The 17375-nt window shown below is 53.0% G+C and overlaps 1 protein-coding gene across 1 annotated transcript; it reads left to right on the top strand.

Moving 5' to 3' along the window:
- The first annotated feature begins 14797 nt into the window (after nucleotides 1-14797).
- On the top strand, nucleotides 14798-17133 carry LOC119279168 (probable leucine-rich repeat receptor-like protein kinase At1g68400). The gene is made up of 2 exons (XM_037560524.1): nucleotides 14798-16124; nucleotides 16226-17133. The coding sequence occupies exons 1-2, from the start codon at nucleotides 14798-14800 to the stop codon at nucleotides 16915-16917; spliced, it is 2019 nt and encodes a 672-aa protein (XP_037416421.1). The 3' UTR covers nucleotides 16918-17133.
- Nucleotides 17134-17375: the final 242 nt, after the last annotated feature.

The following is a 17375-nucleotide window of genomic DNA, read 5'->3' as shown; positions in this document are numbered from 1 at the left end:
GTTGAATGCCGGTGCCTGGGAATAGCTGGCGGATATGAACTCAAATGAACAAGCTGAGATAATATGAACGTCTGATAAGTAATGTGTCATGTGTCAAGATAGTTCAAGGTTGTTTTTTTCGTTGGGAAAAGAACTTGTGTTTGCCTGAGTGATCAAACTCCGGTCCTATAATTTTCTTGACAGCAGTTCTTTCCCCTTGAAACATGGGCAAAAGCTTTGCCTCATTTCATTGAATAAGAAGATTTATGAACGGAAGTGTTGTTCTGCTCCCGGGTGCATTAGAGAAAATAGGGAGAAAATCAAAAAAATCAAAAAAAGTTCCTAAAAAACATTGTCGAATGTTTTATCAACATGCAAAGTTTAGTGATGAATAACATTCGTGGACGTCCGGAAAAAAGATCGATGTCCCAAAATGCTTTAAAAAATTGCCCTTTAAGAACATCATTTTTTGTATTTTTTGCCTAGACCTCCACGAATATTTTCTTTCAGCACGAGAATTTGTTTGTTGGTAAAACATCCATCAATGTTTCTCTCAAAAAAAATTATTTAAAATTATTTGATATTTTTTCTTCTGATTTTACTGTTCACTTCGGTGCATATGCACCCAGTACAGAAACTCCATGTCTGTTAATGAAGTACAACACTCGAATGAGGGCTCGACACATACATGGAGGGGATTACTCTCGCAGCATGACCGCGCTCAAGTGCTTCGCCCCCAGAACACGCCTCGAACTTGGTGTTGGCAAAGATAGTCATTGGTGAGGCATAAATGTTCCGGAACACCCGTGCATTCCTTCCATTCCAATTTCCCAAGACGTGAGCACCATGAGGGAGGCCAACGCCTTCCTCCGATGACCATTGACATGGATTACAACGAACCACCCACCAATTTTCCCATTATGAAAGTTGGGTTAATCGACGAAGGAGAGATTGTGGAGACCAAACCAATCTCTCAGCATGGTCCAAACGTGCATGGAGATGCGACCGTGGAACATAAGGTGTGCAACAGTTTCCGGGGCTCTATTTCAAAGCTCGTAAAAGCTGCGGTTCAGCCAACCTCGGCGTTGAAGGGAGTAGGCTGTCCAAATTTTGTTTTGCAAGATAAGCCAAGCAAAAAAAGAAAATTGATCTTCGGAGGCGCCCAGTTACTCGACACCACCGGCTTTATGATGGACGAGGCAATGTCATCAAACTGTGTCTTGTAAGCGGACACCGAAAAGTAGGCTCCAAGTTATGGCATGAGGCACGTCGTATTGATCTTGTAAGCGGACACCGAAATGCACCTCACTAAGGAGCTCCCATAGGGAGAAGAACTCCATGAGCTTCTGCACATTTCAGCTCCATCAAAATGTCCATCTTGCTTATCCATTCATCACCCACAAAGTGTAACAATACCGTTCTTTAGCTTGGACAACGCAAAGACTGAGGGAGCAATTTCTTTCGGTTTCACACCATTGCGCCAAGAGGCATGCCAAAATTTGGCCTTATTTCCATCCCCAACCACAATGTTGGTGCAGTTATAGAAAAGGTTCATGCCATCTGTGTGTCACATGATGTTCCCAAACTCACCCAAGACCAAGCTGGGTATGTCCACTCTAGGCAAGGCCATCGAAGTCATAGCGCCATCGCAAACGGGGTCGAGTTGGACTGGCCCATATCGCGAGAGGGTGAGCGATTTCTGTGATTTGCACACTATTCTTGATCCTTTTATAGCCTATAATTTTTTTATTTCATGTTTTTATACTGAATTTACTTTCCCCCCTTTTTGTGTATATTTTTCTCGACTCCTTTTTGTTGTTGTATCATTTCTACCTTTTATTTTTAATACAAAAATACTTTTAAATAATCATGGTTATTTCCTAAAAAACCACAAACATATTCTAAATTTGATGAATACCTTTTAAAAAATGATGAACAATTTCTAAAAACTCAAGGATGTTTTTGTTAAAACATGACAAAGTTTTCCAAATTTTCATGACTTTTTTTTAAATATAAGAAGCATTTTTGTGAAACGCTTGGTTTCCTTAAATTACATGTTATTAAATTATTTGAAGATCCTTTAGCCATTAGTGGTGTTTCAGCAAGCATTTTATCTTTGGAGAGGAAAAGCACCACTCTCTTTTTTTTGTGGGTAAAGCAAAGCAGGAGTTTATTCACAAGTGACAACGCAGCGGAGCTCTACTCTGGGCTGGCTTCGGCGGCAGTTCTTCTTCCCGGTGCGTGTTTTAGCGGCATTTTGCAAATGGAGGTCCAATGTAGTAGGCGGCTGTGATGATTTTTTAGCAAATGTGCCGACGTTATATTGTACTAGAAGAGAAAGATAAACCTGCTGGCTCCGGCCCATGGAACGGGGCTTGGTCTCAGCCCAAAGACCTTGAGTCACTCAGAGTCCTGGCCATGGGAAGCTCGGCCCGGCCTGAAAAAGCCCGACCCGGCCCAAAAAGCCCGACCCGGCCCGGCCCGACGCTGTCCCCGGGCCTAGAGTTTGAGCCCGAAGCCCAGGCCGGGCCGGGCCCAGGCCCGTCGTTTTCACGTTTTTTAAAGGTCGGGCCGGGCCGGTCCGAAGTCCGATAGGCTTTTACGTGTTCGGGTCGGGCCGGGCTCGGGCCTGGATTTTTTGCGTCGGGCTTGGCTACGCCCGGCCCGAGGTATGGCCAGGTATAGCTGTACCGCAGCGCGTTTTTTTCTAAAAGAACGGACGCTTGAGCAAGAAGGGAATAGAAAAAATGAACACCCTATACTGTACTGATTACCGAACTGTGCAGCTACTCGCTTCATCTTTGCTTCCTCGTTCCCTCCGTAATCTGTTCGTGATCCAACACTGCCTATAACTAACATTTGTCACCTATAAAAACCATTAGTTTGCAAGCTAATTACTCCGCCCAGTCACCTCGCCGGCGGCATCTCCAGGCAGCCCGCGCCGCTCCTTCTTCTTGTTGGCGCCATGATGATGATGATGAACCTGTAGTGTAGCCCATGCCCCATGGCCATGGCGGCATGGCCCATTGGTTGGTTAGTGTTTAGCCTAAACAGGCTCAGCAATTCCCACATCCCGAGGCACGCCGTAAAGGAAGGGCAGGCACCCCGATCCATGCAGCAATTATTACTCACTCCCTCCCACCAGGACAATTCGCTCCTCGGCCTTTAAGGCCAACTCCACCCCGCGACCCCAAACGGACGTCCGCTTTGTCCGGATTCTGTCCGTTTGGGGAGGGATTTGGGGTCGAGTCCGGGCGTGTCTTGGGATGCGGTGGCCGTGCGCCCAGCGTGCGGCCGCATCCATTAGCCCCATTCTGTCAGCGTATATTTCTTTGCAAGTCCTTAAAAAAATTTTATCATTCATTTTTGGTACATGACAATACATCATCACATTTTGACTAGTAAAAGGCCAAAGAAAATAAGAACCACAAGAATACATTTGAGAAGATACCCAACTTCCATAACTGCTTTCTTGAGTTGGGTTAGCGCATTCTCGATGCACTCATTGTTGATCTGTGGAGGAGGCACGATGAGGGAGTCCCGGACTAGGGGGTGTCCGGATAGCCGAACTATCATGGTCGGTCGGACTCCAAGACTATGAAGATACAAGATTGAAGACTTCGTCCCGTGTTCGGATGAGACTTTCCTTGGCGTGGAAGGCAAGCTTGGCGATACGGATATGTAGATCTCCTACCATTGTAACCGACTTTGTGTAACCCTAGCCCTCTCCGGTGTCTATATAAACCGGATGGCTTTAGTCCATAGGACGAACAACAATCATACCATAGGCTAGCTTCTAGGGTTTAGACTCCTTGATCTCGTGGTAGATCTATTCTTGTAACACACATCATCAATATTAATCAAGCAGGACGTAGGATTTTACCTCCATCAAGAGGGCCCGAACCTGGGTAAAACATCGTGTCCCTTGTCTCCTGTTACCATCCGCCTAGACGCACAGTTCGGGACCCCCTACCCGAGATCCGCCGGTTTTGACACCGACATTGGTGCTTTCATTGAGAGTTCCTCTGTGTCGTCACCATCAGGAAGGATGCTTTTTCCCGTCTTTAAAGACGGCACCGTCGTTAAGGGAGCTTTGGCCGCCGGCCAGACTATCCGGCTAGGCGGTTTTCTTATGACCGCCTATTCGGCCACCGCTCCGACAATGACCTCTCAGGTCATTGAAAGCGATCTTCACGTTAGCTCGGAATTCCCCGAGTAGCTGGATCCGATTGAGCTCTCCTCCGTAAACGAGCTCTTGGATCGCATCGCCGCCCTGGGAGTCGCTACCGACTACGACCAGATTGGGCTTAAAACCGTTCTGAGAGAAATTAACTCTCCCCAGGTTACCCACCATGTTGTTGTGGTAGAGGAACAATGCGGCGACTCTTCTTCTATGTTAAAAACCAACTATGTACGGATTCCCGATTCCTCCATGCCGGATTCCCGCGGAGGGTCGGACGCTAATCAAATACTGAACCTAAAGTCAGGCATCGGACCAGATTTGTTGGAAAGCGTCCAGCAAACCAAGCTTCCGAGTCCGGAAGCTTCTTGGCCTTTGAGCCTCAGATCGGGCGGGGTTCCGAACTTAATTCCACCTGCCCACCCAAACATAAGCGATCTATCTCAAATACGGCAAGAGCCCGATGAAACAGTACATCATTACTGGGCCAGATTCCTCCTGGTTATGAACAGGATGAAGGACTGCCGTGAAGAAAGCGTGATTTCAATCTTCTGGAACAATTGCACGGACAAGGGAATCATAAACGCCATCAGTCGTTGCAAAATTACACGCTTCGCCGACCTAGCGACCATTGTACAAAAATACTGCGCGATGGAGAGTGCCTGGAAAACCGAAACTAGGTTTTGGGACAATCCGGCCCTGAATACAACCCCAGTCTGAAATAAAAGGGTGCGTCATACTCAAGCACCTGGGTTAAAAACCAAAAAGCAAAAACCCCCTAGAGGGTACGGAACCGTACTGGAGGGATGGCTCAACGGACCCTGCAAAATCCACAGTACGGAGGGCGCCACTCCAACACATAGCCTTCGAGCATGTTGGATATTACGGCAGGTGGCCAAAAGTGGCGAAGGCTTTTTAGCCCCGGGCAACCAGCCCAGCACCACCAGTACGGTATTAACAGTCTTCGAGACTTTCACATCAAATAACATGCGGAAACGAACAATCCGCAACCTTGCCGAAGTCTACCAAGTAGCAACAACAAATCCATGGAGCGACACGGCTATCACCTTCAATGCCAGCGACGAACCTAAATTCCGAACAGCTAGAGCACCAGCCGCATTGGTCCTCAGTCCGATAGTGGACGGCTTTCGTCTTACCAAGGTACTCATGGATGGAGGCAGCGGATTAAACCTCATCTACGAGGAAACCCTTCAAAAACTGGAAATTGACTGGAGCCGCATTGAGCGAAGCAGCACAACCTTCAGGGGAATAATCCCTAGTCGAGAAGTACGCTGCACAGGAAAAATCACACTAGATGTAGTGTTCGGCTCGCCGGACAATTATAGGTCCAAAGAGGTCACGTTCCAAGTGGCCCCATTCGGCAGCGGATATTACGCTTTGTTAGGGCGAGAGGCATTCACAATCTTCCAAGCTATACCCCATTACGGGTACATGAAGCTCAAAATGCCCGGACCCAATTGAATAATCACTCTCGCCAGTGATCCAGATACAGCACTCCGCGCTAAAAATAAGACAACCGCACTGGCCCTAGAGGCATTATCTGCGCTGCGCTCCACGGTGGATAGGGACGATGTGATACTCGATAAGAGGTCCAAGTCCACCTCTTTTAAACCAGCAGACGAAATACTCAAATTTCAGGTCCATCCAACGGACCCCACAAAGACGGCATCCATTGAGGCACAATTAAATCCTGATGTAGAAGCCGCACTACGAGAATTCCTTCGGGAAAATTGGGACATTTTTGCCTGGCACCCTTCAGACATGCCAGGAATCCCACGCAGGCTGGCAGAGCACAGCCTAAATATCCTAAAAGGATTCAAGCCAGTCAAACAAGCTCTTCGGCGATTTTTCGAACCCAAAAGACAGGCAATGGGAGAGGAGCTAGCCAAACTCTTAGAAGCCGGATTCATCAGAGATATAAAACATCCGGACTGGCTAGCCAACCTAGTAATGGTACCAAAAAAGGACAAATCCTGACGCCTTTGCGTCGATTTCAAAGACCTTAATAAGGCCTGTTCATAGGACCCTTTCCCTCTCCCTCGCATCGACCAAATCATCGATGCTACTGCAGGGCACGATTCATTGTGCTTCCTCGACGCATACTCCGGATACCATCAAATCAAGATGGCAGAAAAAGACCAGGCCGCAACGGCATTCATTACTCCATATGGGCCATTCTGCTTCAACACAATGCCCTTCAGACTCAAAAACGCCGGCGCAACATATCAGCGCATGATTCAGACATGTCTGGCTACCCAGATAGGCAAAACAGTAGAGGCATACGTAGACGATGTGGTCGTCAAGACCAAACACGTCAAAACTCTAGTAGACGACTTGAGGGTGACATTTGAGAACCTCCGAGCATATGACATTAAGCTCAACCCGGAAAAATGTGTCTTCGGAGTACCAGCCGGAAAGCTTTTGGGCTTCATTGTACCCGGTAGAGGAATTGAAGCAAACCCAGCCAAGATCCGAGCTCTATCACAATTGGATATCCCAAAAGACCTCAAGCAAATACAAAAACTAACTGGGTGCGTAGCGGCTCTAAGCCGCTTCATCTCCCGTTTGGGAGAAAAGGCTCTGCCCCTCTATCGCCTCCTTCGGCGCACCGAACACTTCGAATGGACGGATGCTGCCACGGCCGGACTCAAAGAAATCAAGGCCATACTGGCAACAAATCCGGTCCTAGCCGCGCCCAACCTGGGCGAACCTATGTTATTATATATCGCAGCAACACATCAAGTTGTCAGCGCGGTACTCGTCATCGAACGAGAAACAGAAGGGCACAGATTCCCTCTTCAAAAACCAGTGTACTACGTATCCACTGTCTTAACTCCATGCAAGTCCCGGTACCCACATTATCAAAAGATAGCGTATGCGGTGTTCATGGCATCCCGGAAGCTGCGACACTACTTTCAAGAGTGTTCCATAACGGTGGCCTCCGAAGTACCTCTCAACGATATTATAAACAATCGCGACGCAACAGGTAGGATTGCAAAATGGGCCATTGAGCTCTTACCATTTGACATAACCTACAAACCACGGCGAGCTATAAAGTCGCAAGTCCTGGCTGACTTCGTCGCCGAATGGACCGAAGTCGAACTCCCTAAAGAGTACAACGCGTACTCCAATTGGATCATGCATTTCGACGGATCCAAAATGTTGGCTGGCTTGGGGGCTGGCGTCGTCTTGACGTCCCCAACTAGAGACACAGTCCAATACGTACTCCAAATAATGTACATGGACTCCAACAACGCAGCCGAATACGAGGCCCTTCTACACGGCCTCCGGATGGCAATCTCCATGGGCATTCAACGCCTAGAGGTGCGCGGGGATTCAAACCTCACAATATCCCAAGTAAATGGAGACTTTGATGCCAAAGATCCGAAAATGGCAGCTTACCGCAACGTCGTCCTAAAAATGTCAGCTCGGTTCGAAGGACTCGAATTCCACCATGTAGCCCGGGATAATAACCAGGCAGCAGACGTGTTAGCACGCATCGGCGCAAAATGCGACGCCGTCCCTCCAAACATCTTCCTGGAATGGCTCTTTAAGCCATCCGTATTATGGGAAGAGGAGTCCGGAAATAACAATCCGGAGCCAGCTGCAGCACCTAACTCAGACAATTCTGACACAATCGGCGGCTCAGCAAATGAAATAACACCTTCAGCCCACGAAATAATGGCAGTAATTGCCCCATGGATGGAACCATTCCTAGCCTACTTAATTAGGCAGGAACTTCCCGAAGACCAAAATGAGGCCCGCTGCATAGTTCGGCGATCTAAAGCCTACAAGGTCCATGAGGGAGAACTTTATAAGAAATGCACAACGGGAGTCCTTCAAAGGTGTATCTCTGAAGAGGAAGGGCGAAATCTCCTGGCTGAAATTCATGCCGGACTCGGCGGGCACCACGCTGCAGCCCGGGCCCTTGTAGGCAAGGCCTTCCGTACAGGATTTTATTGGCCGACAGCCCGGGCAGATGCTCAGGACTTAGTCCAACGATGCGTCGGTTGCCAGCTCTTTGCTAATCAGAGCCACATGCCACCCACCGCCCTCAAAACTATACCCATCACCTGGACGTTCACGGTCTGGGGGCTTGATATGGTTGGACCCCTTAAAGGGGGAAGCCACAAGCACAAATACTTATTGGTCATGGTGGACAAATTCACCAAATGGATTGAAGCCAAGCCGGTTAAAACGGCAGAATCCGGACCTGTGATAGATTTCATATCTGGGGTAGTACACCGTTTTGGCGTCCCCCACAGCATCATCACTTATAACGGCACAAATTTCACGGCCGACGAGGTTAAACTCTGGTGCAAAAATATGGGCATCAAGCTCGACTACGCTTCAGTCTATCACCCCCAAACTAACGGTCAAGTCGAGCGAGCAAATGGTCTAATGATGAGCGGCATCAAACCCAGACTAGTGCGGTCCCTCAAGGAATCTAACACGCACTGGGTAGAGGAGCTCGACTCCGTACTCTGGGGGCTGCGGACCACGCCAAACCGAACTACCGGATTCACACCATTTTTTATGGTGTACGGCGCAGAGGCAGTTCTGCCCTGCGATATAATTCATGACTCACCTCGCGTGTGCATGTACGAAGAAAGAGAAGCCGAGCTGGATCGGCAGGACAGTTTGGACGCCTTAGAGGAGGAGCGGGACATGGCAAAAGCTCATTTCGCATTTTATCAACAGCAGGCTCGAAGATATCAAAGCAGAGAAGTATGGGCCAAAGCTTACAATGTTGGCGAACTTGTTCTACGCCTGTCGGACAAGAAAAAGGACAAACTTAAGCCCAAGTGGGAAGGTCCCTTCATCATCGACCAAGTCCTGACCGGCGGAGCATATCGTCTACGTAACGCATCTGACAACCGACTCGAGCCGAACCCATGGAACACAGCCCGTCTTCGAAGATTCTACGCCTAACGCCGGACTCAGAGTTCGTCTCACTCCTCCGTCCACCTTTTTACATTTTCACTGTCTCTTGTCCCCCTCCTTCTTTCCATTTTTTTTCAATACCTTTGATAGGCTGATTTGCGCATTGTTCGCACACACTTGATGTGCTCCTAGCACTCATTATACCTGGGGGCTTCTTTAACAGAAGCTTATTTATACGGGCTTCATGCCAAACACATGTGTCATACTTCCGCATGTACCTTTTATTCACCATTATATGCATCGATATGACTTAAGTTTTGGCCAAGCTGGGTTGCCTGGCTCCTGTGCTTACCCCTACGTTCCCGATTGTTCGGCTAGGAGGTAAAGGGAGCACCTCTGCGATTGTTACTGCCGGGTCAGCCGGATGTGTACCTCAGACTAGGTGAAGCCGAAAGCTAGCGTTCTTAAGAGAATATTCGGTCGGTAACTTGAAAGATGATTTATTACTTACTTATTTATTTGCCCCCAGATGTTTTTTCTGCTATTTTCACAGTCCGGACATGCACTTTAGGGCATGCCTCCCAGGGAAAGGAACCCTTAACGGAACTATTCTTCCTGGAAGATGTTTCTTACTAACCATGTAATATAACATAACTAGTTGGGCACTTGTCTGATAAAGCAATTATAACCCCGATGCCTTGTCTCCACGCATGCCCCGGTTCTTCTATAACCGTAAGGGTATTCGGACACACTCCGGACTGTTGGATCCCGAGGTTGAAGCGAAAAGGTCCGCAAAGACAAACGATCTACAATCCGGCTAGAAGGCATTTTACATGTCATTTCAAATTACATCGTCAAACTGACTAATTGTACTCCTTTTCAATCCCATCTAACAGGTTGTCTAATTTACAGTCCTATTGGGAATATTTTGCGGCCAGTTCTACTTGGCCGTACATCAAGCTCACAGGGATCTCCTTCCCATCAGGCCCCGCAGGTCCGACCTCGGCCATGTGGTTTGGGTCAGCCTTCGGGTACCGCGTCTTCACCATGGCCCAGGCCTCCCTGGCGCCTTGACGGCAGGCCGATATCTTCCACAGATGGAGGCGTCGCCGTGCTCCCTGAAGCTTCTCAGCAAGCCCTCCAAGGCCCTCGGGTAGGGAGATGGAAGGCCATAAAGCTTGAACGACGCCACTCATCGCCTGTCGAACACGTTCGAGCAGTTGCACCTGCTCGGGAAGTTGGTCACCCGTTGAACCAGGCATTTCCTACGCAGGGCGACCTGTGAGCACACCTAAAGACACATTTCTGTCAATCGACTTCCTCGCCGAATTCTTCTTTTCAAAAGAATTTGCTCAAGCACTTACTATAAATGCCGCGACGAAGCCGCTGATTCTCCTTCACGGAGCCAGATAGCTGGGTGTGGGCATCTTGGAGCTTGTTTCTCTCCTGCTGCACCTTCATAAGCACCCTCTCGCCGGCCTTTAGCTGACGCAGTAGTTGTTGCTTGTCCGGATCTAGTCCGGCTCCCTCTGCAATATTATTGTCAGATTTACGCACACGCCGCACTTTGTTAACTACTTATCTTTTTGAAGTACGTATTACCAGCGGGGGTCTCTGTGGCTCCCTCTGTGGTGGCTAGTGTGGCCTCAAGTTGGGCCTTGCACTCTTGGAGCTCCTGGGACAGGTGGGTATTCTTCTCCGTAAGATCCTGCATAATAAATGATCCTTAAATCAGTTATTTTAACTATTTTAAGTTTCGGGGGCTACTAGCATATATAACTATTAAAATTACTTACCCGTATGTCCTTCACATACTGCTCCGTGGCTCTGGTTAAACCATCTTGAGCAGCACGAAGGTGCGCGTTTCCCGCATCAAAGGCATTCAACGCCTCCGGGGAGAAACACGCGTCACGAAGAACTGTCCGGCGACGCCTGTGATTCATGGCGCTCTCCACCTCAGACCGGGTGGCGGACAGCCTGTCGGCATCCTCCGTCGGAGGAGCATCCGGCTCTTGCCTTGTGTTCGCCTCCACTTCTGGACCACGCGATGGAGCATGGCTGGCGGAGGCTTGCTTGGCAACCTCTCCGGACACTGTCCGGCGAGTGCTCTTTCTCCTGGAAAAAGTTATGAGCATTAATATACCTCCTAGGGATCCTTCCCTTAAAAACAACGGTGCGCCGTACCGTTGCGGCGACGTTTCAATTCGCGTCGCACTCCTCTTCCGCCTGCTGGGCCGAACTGACCCTTGCTGGTCAGCCGCCGCAGGTTCGGCTCCCTCCTTAAAGGCACCTCCTGCGATGCACCATCAGTATAGGATGGTCAGAGTTGAGCACGGATCAAATGATGGTGTCAAGACCTCGGTCGTAGTCACCTGGGAGGCCGGAAACAAACCGGGGTAGTCAGCCGTAATGGCGACTAGAGCTTTGTCCATGCTACGTTGGTGGAACACCTCGTCAATCAGCTCCACCTTTATGTCCGGATCCTCTTCGGAGGTCGGATCAAGGGATCGTTCCGGATCCTCGGGTTGTGGAGTTAGGCTTTGTATGCCCTCCATGTCCCGGCGCAGCTCCTGCGTCGAAATCACAAAGTAAGATACTTGACTTTGGAAGTATGGATCGGGTAGATAAACGTCCGCTTACCCAGCTCCGAGGGTTATTCATGGAGAATCCGTTCAATGGATTCATGCGGAGAAAGTCCTCCTCCTCCCCCTTGTACAAGCCGGACAGGATCTTTGCCAGATCGGCTGCCGAGCCCGGCCCTCTACGACCATGACGGGTGGCGTCGTCTCTCCCGTTGAAATCCCACATAGGGTGGCCCCTATATTGGAGTGGCTGCACCCCTCGCATAATGCACGTGGCCATGATTCCAATCATGGTCAACTCGGAGTGGGCCAGTAACCTGATCCGGCCCATCAGATAATGGACGCTCCCATCATCCTCTCGTTGAGGGCACCGCGGGCGCCAACTCAGGCGTTTCTTCAAGGGAGCATTGCTGAACTCCAGGAGGCCGATCCGAACTGGATCCGGCAGAGGGGCGTCCTCCATGTAAAACCATTCCGAAGGCCAGTCTTCGGACGCCTTCTTCGGGGTGCCGGATAGATATCCGGTCCCGACGATGCGCCATATTGCGGCTCTGCCCACTTGATATATCGACCCCTCATAAGAACGGGGTACAAGGCAAAACAATCTCTTCCACAACGCAAAATGGGGCTCGATGCCCAAGAACAGCTCGCAAAGAGCTACAAAGCCCGCGATGTGCAAAATGGAGGTAGGTGTGAGGTGGTGAAGCTGGAGTCCGTAGAACTCCAGGAGCCCCCGGAGAAACGGATGTATGGGAAATCCGAGTCCCCTTATTAGATAAGGGACGAAGCATACCCGCTCTCCTTTGGAAGGGTTGGGGACGCTCTCCGCCTGCTTTCCACCCTTGAAGGTGGCTAGTCCGGCTCGAACCGGAACCATAAAAGCTAGGGGAAGATATCCCTCAGTTTGGAGCGCCACTAGCTCGTTGTGTGGAACTGAGCATCTCCCCCAATCTCCTGGCTTAGGGCTGGGAGCGTGAGAGGAGGAGCCGCGTCGACTATCCATGATAGAATGGATTTTTGTCAGAGGCGCTTCGATGAGAACTTGCGGATGGAGGATGGTGTGAGATGGATCTAGATCCTCGCCTCTCTTATAGGCGGCTCGTTCGCACGGCTAGGGGGTAAAATGTAAAAATACCCTAGCTTTTCGCATTCATATGACACGTGGAAGAAGGCCATTATTGGGCGTAGAAGCCAAGGAGCGCAACATTTATAAGGAAGCCGGACACTATTCGACAGGAACATGAAGTTTGAAGGAGAACCCGCCTTGCAACGCCGAAGACAATATACGCGCCGGACTCGTCGTCGCTGAAGCCCGGTTCGGGGGCTACTGAGGGAGTCCCGTACTAGGGGGTGTCCGGATAGCCGAACTATCATGGTCGGCCGGACTCCAAGACTATGAAGATACAAGATTGAAGACTTCGTCCCGTGTCCGGATGGGACTTTCCTTGGCGTGGAAGGCAAGCTTGGCGATACGGATATGTAGATCTCCTACCATTGTAACCGACTTTGTGTAACCCTAGCCCTCTCCGGTGTCTATATAAACCGGATGGCTTTAGTCCATAGGACGAACAACAATCATACCATAGGCTAGCTTCTAGGGTTTAGCCTCCTTGATCTCGTGGTAGATCCACTCTTGTAACACACATCATCAATATTAATCAAGCAGGACGTAGGGTTTTACCTCCATCAAGAGGGCCCGAACCTGGGTAAAACATCGTGTCCCTTGTCTCTTGTTACCATCCGCCTAGACGCACAGTTCGGAACCCCCTACCCGAGATCCGCCGGTTTTGACACTGACACACGACGTTGTCTCCTCCTTTCTTCTTCAAGCCGGAAGTTGACGTTGCTTCCTCACACGTAGTATCGTGCCTTGTTGCTTCTTCGCACGTAGTACCGTGCCTAGCCTCTAATCTAGCAACAAGTGCACTTGTCTCATCTAAAGCCTCTAGGCTAGCTAAAAGTGCACGAACATGCAATACATTTCGCTCTATCAATATATCGATGTACTCTTCTTCCCAATACCAAAACTTGCATCCGTTTTACACAATAAGACTTAAAGTTAGCACCACTAGTCTAATCGAAAGCACAAACCGAAGCTAAAAGAGCACATACCCCATCGTTTAAGCACTTGATGAACACCCATCCGGGATGCTCCGGCGTTGTAGACACGCGGGGCACGACCACCCTTGGGCAGTGGTCGCACTTGATGAGGGGCAATGGTGCGCCGACGAGCTTTTGGGCAAGCACCGAGCCCGGCCGGCCGCCATTCGCGTATCTGCCGGCGGGCCACCGACGGTGCAGATCCGAGCGGCTAGAGGACGAGCCACTGCCTGCATGTGGCCTGCGGCCCTGCCAGAGTTGCACGGCTGCAATGGCTGGGCAAGCGAGCGCCCGAGTTGCACGGCTGCAATGGCTACGGGCGACCGGCGTCGGCGAGGGAAAGAGAGGGGAAGAGTGGAGTGGATGCGGCCGGAGGAAGGGAGGGGGGCAGATAGAAAAAGGCCCGTCCTGTGCCACCGACGGGCGGGCCAGGGGAGGACACGCGCAGACGAGCCGCGCGTCCGCGTGGTGTCTGTTTCACCCCAAAAACGGTGCAAACTTGGGCCGCGGATGGGTCGAAAGCGGACACAAAGCGGACAAAAGTCCGTTTGCGCCCGCGCGCTGGACCGTCTCGTTTGTCCCTTTTATCCCAAACGGACCGGGGCGGACAGGATATGGTCGCGCGGTGGAGTTAGCCTAATTATTACCACCTCCGTCCGTCGCTCACTGACATGTCCCCGTCAACCGAAAACGAAAACCCCCAACGGCCACACCGTCCCCAGCCCCACGGACGGACGGACACGTCGTCCCCTTGCTGCCTGCCCGTACGTGCCCTCGCTCCGGTCGACAGATCACTACACTACACGAGCCCAGCAGTGCATGCAGCGGCGCACTGGTGGTGGTGGCGACTGACTGACACCCACTGCGGCGTGCGCCTTTACTGTGCGGTAAAGCTGTTGAAAGCGGGGGAGAGCCGGAGGTGGAGAAAAAGGAGCGGCAGAGACCAGACAGACAAGAAGAACCAACGCCCCTCGTCTCGCCGCTATCCACCTTGCCACTTCTGCTCGCCCCGCCCGCGGCGACCAGTCCACCTCCACCGGCCAAAACCGCCATGCTTCGTCCCAGCGGCGGCAGCAGCACCACGCTGCTGCTGCTGCTGCCGCTTCTCGCCGTCCTGCTCGTGCGCGCCGCCAATGCCGGCTCGCTGGAGGGCGACGCCGCGGCGCTCGCGGACTTCCGGCTCGCCGCGGACCGCTCCGGCGCGCTCGCGAGCTGGAACGCGTCCGCCGGCCCGTCCCCGTGCGCCTGGCGCGGGGTGACGTGCGCCGGCGGGCGCGTGACGCGGCTGGTGCTCGAGGGGCTCGGCCTGTCCGGCGCCGACGCGCTCCCGGCGCTGGCCCGGCTCGACGGCCTCCGCGTGCTCAGCCTCAAGGGGAACCGCCTCTCCGGCGCCCTCCCCGACCTCTCGCCGCTGCAAGGGCTCAAGCTGCTCTTCCTCTCCCGGAACGCGCTCTCCGGCGCCATCCCGCCCTCGCTCGGCAGGCTCTACCGCCTCTACCGGCTCGACCTCTCCTCCAACAACCTGTCCGGCGCCGTGCCGCCCGAGCTGGCCCGGCTCGACCGGCTGCTCACGCTCCGGCTCGACTCCAACAGGCTCACCGGCGGGGTCGACGGCATTGCGCTGCCCAGGCTGCAGGACCTCAACGTGTCCAACAATCTCTTGTCTGGGAGGATTCCGGTGGCGATGGCGGGGTTTCCGGCGGGCGCGTTCGGCGGCAACGCCGATCTATGCGGCGCGCCCCTGCCGCCGTGCAAGGAGGACGCGTCCCCGTGCCCTCCGGCTGCGGCCATGGCGGCGTCGTCGCCCTCCTCGAAGCCGCCGGATGGCAAGGGGAAGATGAGCCGCGGGGTCGTGGCGGCAATTGTGGCCGCGGACTTCGCCGTCGTCGGGCTCGTGGCCGGGCTGCTCTTCTGCTACTTCTGGCCGCGCCTCTCCGGGCGGCGCAGCGACAGGCGGCACCGCGAGGGGGAGAAGATCGTCTACTCCTCGAGCCCGTACGGCGCGGCGGGAGTGGTCGCGGGGGCGGCCGGCGGCACGTACGAGCGAGGGAAGATGGTGTTTGTGGAGGACGCCGGCGGGAGGCGGTTCGAGCTGGAGGAGCTGCTGCGCGCGTCCGCGGAGATGCTCGGCAAGGGCGGCTGCGGCACGGCGTACAAGGCGGTGCTCGACGACGGCAGCGTCGTGGCCGTGAAGCGGCTGCGCGACGCGGCGCCCGCGGCGGCGTCGACCAAGAAGGAGTTCGAGCACCACATGGCCGTCCTCGGCCGCCTCCGCCACCCCAACGTCGTGCCGCTCAACGCCTACTACTACGCCCGCGACGAGAAGCTGCTCGTCTACGAGTTCATGCCCAACGGCAGCCTCTTCTCCCTCCTCCACGGCAAGTCCTCTCCTCCGCTTAATTCTTCGCCATTAATTCCGTCGAACACTTGCTGCTTCTGTTGCTGAATTGAAGGTGGGAACCTCCGTCTGTCGTCGCAGGTAACCGAGGGCCGGGCCGGACGCCGCTGGACTGGGCGGCGCGCATGCGCATCGCGGCGGGCGCCGCGCGCGGCCTCGCCTACATCCACCACGCGAGCCGGCGCGGCGGGATGGCGCCCAAGCTGGCGCACGGCAACATCAAGAGCACCAACATCCTGCTCGACAGGTCCGGCGAGGCTCGCCTCGCTGACTGCGGGCTGGCGCAGCTGGGCACGTCGTCGCCGGCGGCGAGCTCGGCGGGGTACCGCGCGCCCGAGGCGCCGGCGCCGGCGTCCCGGCCGTGGGCGTCGCAGAAGGGCGACGTGTACGCGCTCGGGGTGGTGCTGCTGGAGCTGCTGACGGGGCGGTGCCCGGGCAGCGAGCTCCCCAACGGCGGCGTGGTGGTGGAGCTGCCGCGGTGGGTGCAGTCGGTGGTGCGGGAGGAGTGGACGTCGGAGGTGTTCGACCTGGAGCTAATGAAGGACAAGGGCATCGAGGAGGAGATGGTGGCGATGCTGCAGCTGGCCCTGAGCTGCGCGGCGAGCGCGCCCGACCAGCGGCCCAAGGTCGGGTACGTGGTGCGGATGATCGACGAGGTCCGCGCGTGCGGGGACCCGCAGGCGTCCTCGCCGTCGCACGGGTCGTCCATGGACGAGTCCTCCGGCGTCTCCGACTCGCCCGCCGTGTCGGACGGCGGCGCCGCCAGCCAGTGACTGGCATTGCAGAGAGTTTTTAGGTACTGTACTTGGGGCTTGATTGAACTGCGATTTGTGCTTTGGTTAACTGTTTTTTTGTCTTCGTCTGGGGGAGGATTGGTGTGGTCCGTTGGATCTGATCTGATGATGGTGTTGTACATGACGATGATGATTGATCTGATTAGAATTGCCGTACTGGGATGCTGGATTATTATTGTGTGAGTTGATTGATCATGGCGTTTGTCTTTTTCATGCGTCGATGTGATCCTCTGCTACTGCAGCACTACACTGGCTTTCAACCTGGTTTTCATCTCATAATAATTCAGCTCTTATAGCAAACACTGTACTTTTGCACTGGATGCCTGTTATTGCAATGCAAAGGTTTTTTTTTCTTTACTCTCTCCATTCCACAACGTAGTGCGCTCGTACTTTCCGACATCTAAGTTTGACTAAATTTAACTAATGAGCCGGCTGCG

The sequence above is a fragment of the Triticum dicoccoides genome, chromosome 3B (assembly GCF_002162155.2).
Source record: "Triticum dicoccoides isolate Atlit2015 ecotype Zavitan chromosome 3B, WEW_v2.0, whole genome shotgun sequence".
In the NCBI taxonomy this organism is placed as follows: domain Eukaryota; kingdom Viridiplantae; phylum Streptophyta; class Magnoliopsida; order Poales; family Poaceae; genus Triticum; species Triticum dicoccoides.
This window is presented reverse-complemented; position numbering and strand designations above follow the sequence as displayed.

What these genes read in the sequence shown, in the direction of transcription:
- LOC119279168 (XM_037560524.1), top strand. Translation starts at nt 14,798, where the DNA reads ATGCTTCGTCCCAGCGGCGGCAGCAGCACCACGCTGCTGCTGCTGCTG. An exon ending in CCTCTTCTCCCTCCTCCACG is followed by an intron (nt 16,125 to 16,225) that starts GCAAGTCCTCTC and finishes CTGTCGTCGCAG; the next exon opens with GTAACCGAGGGCCGGGCCGG.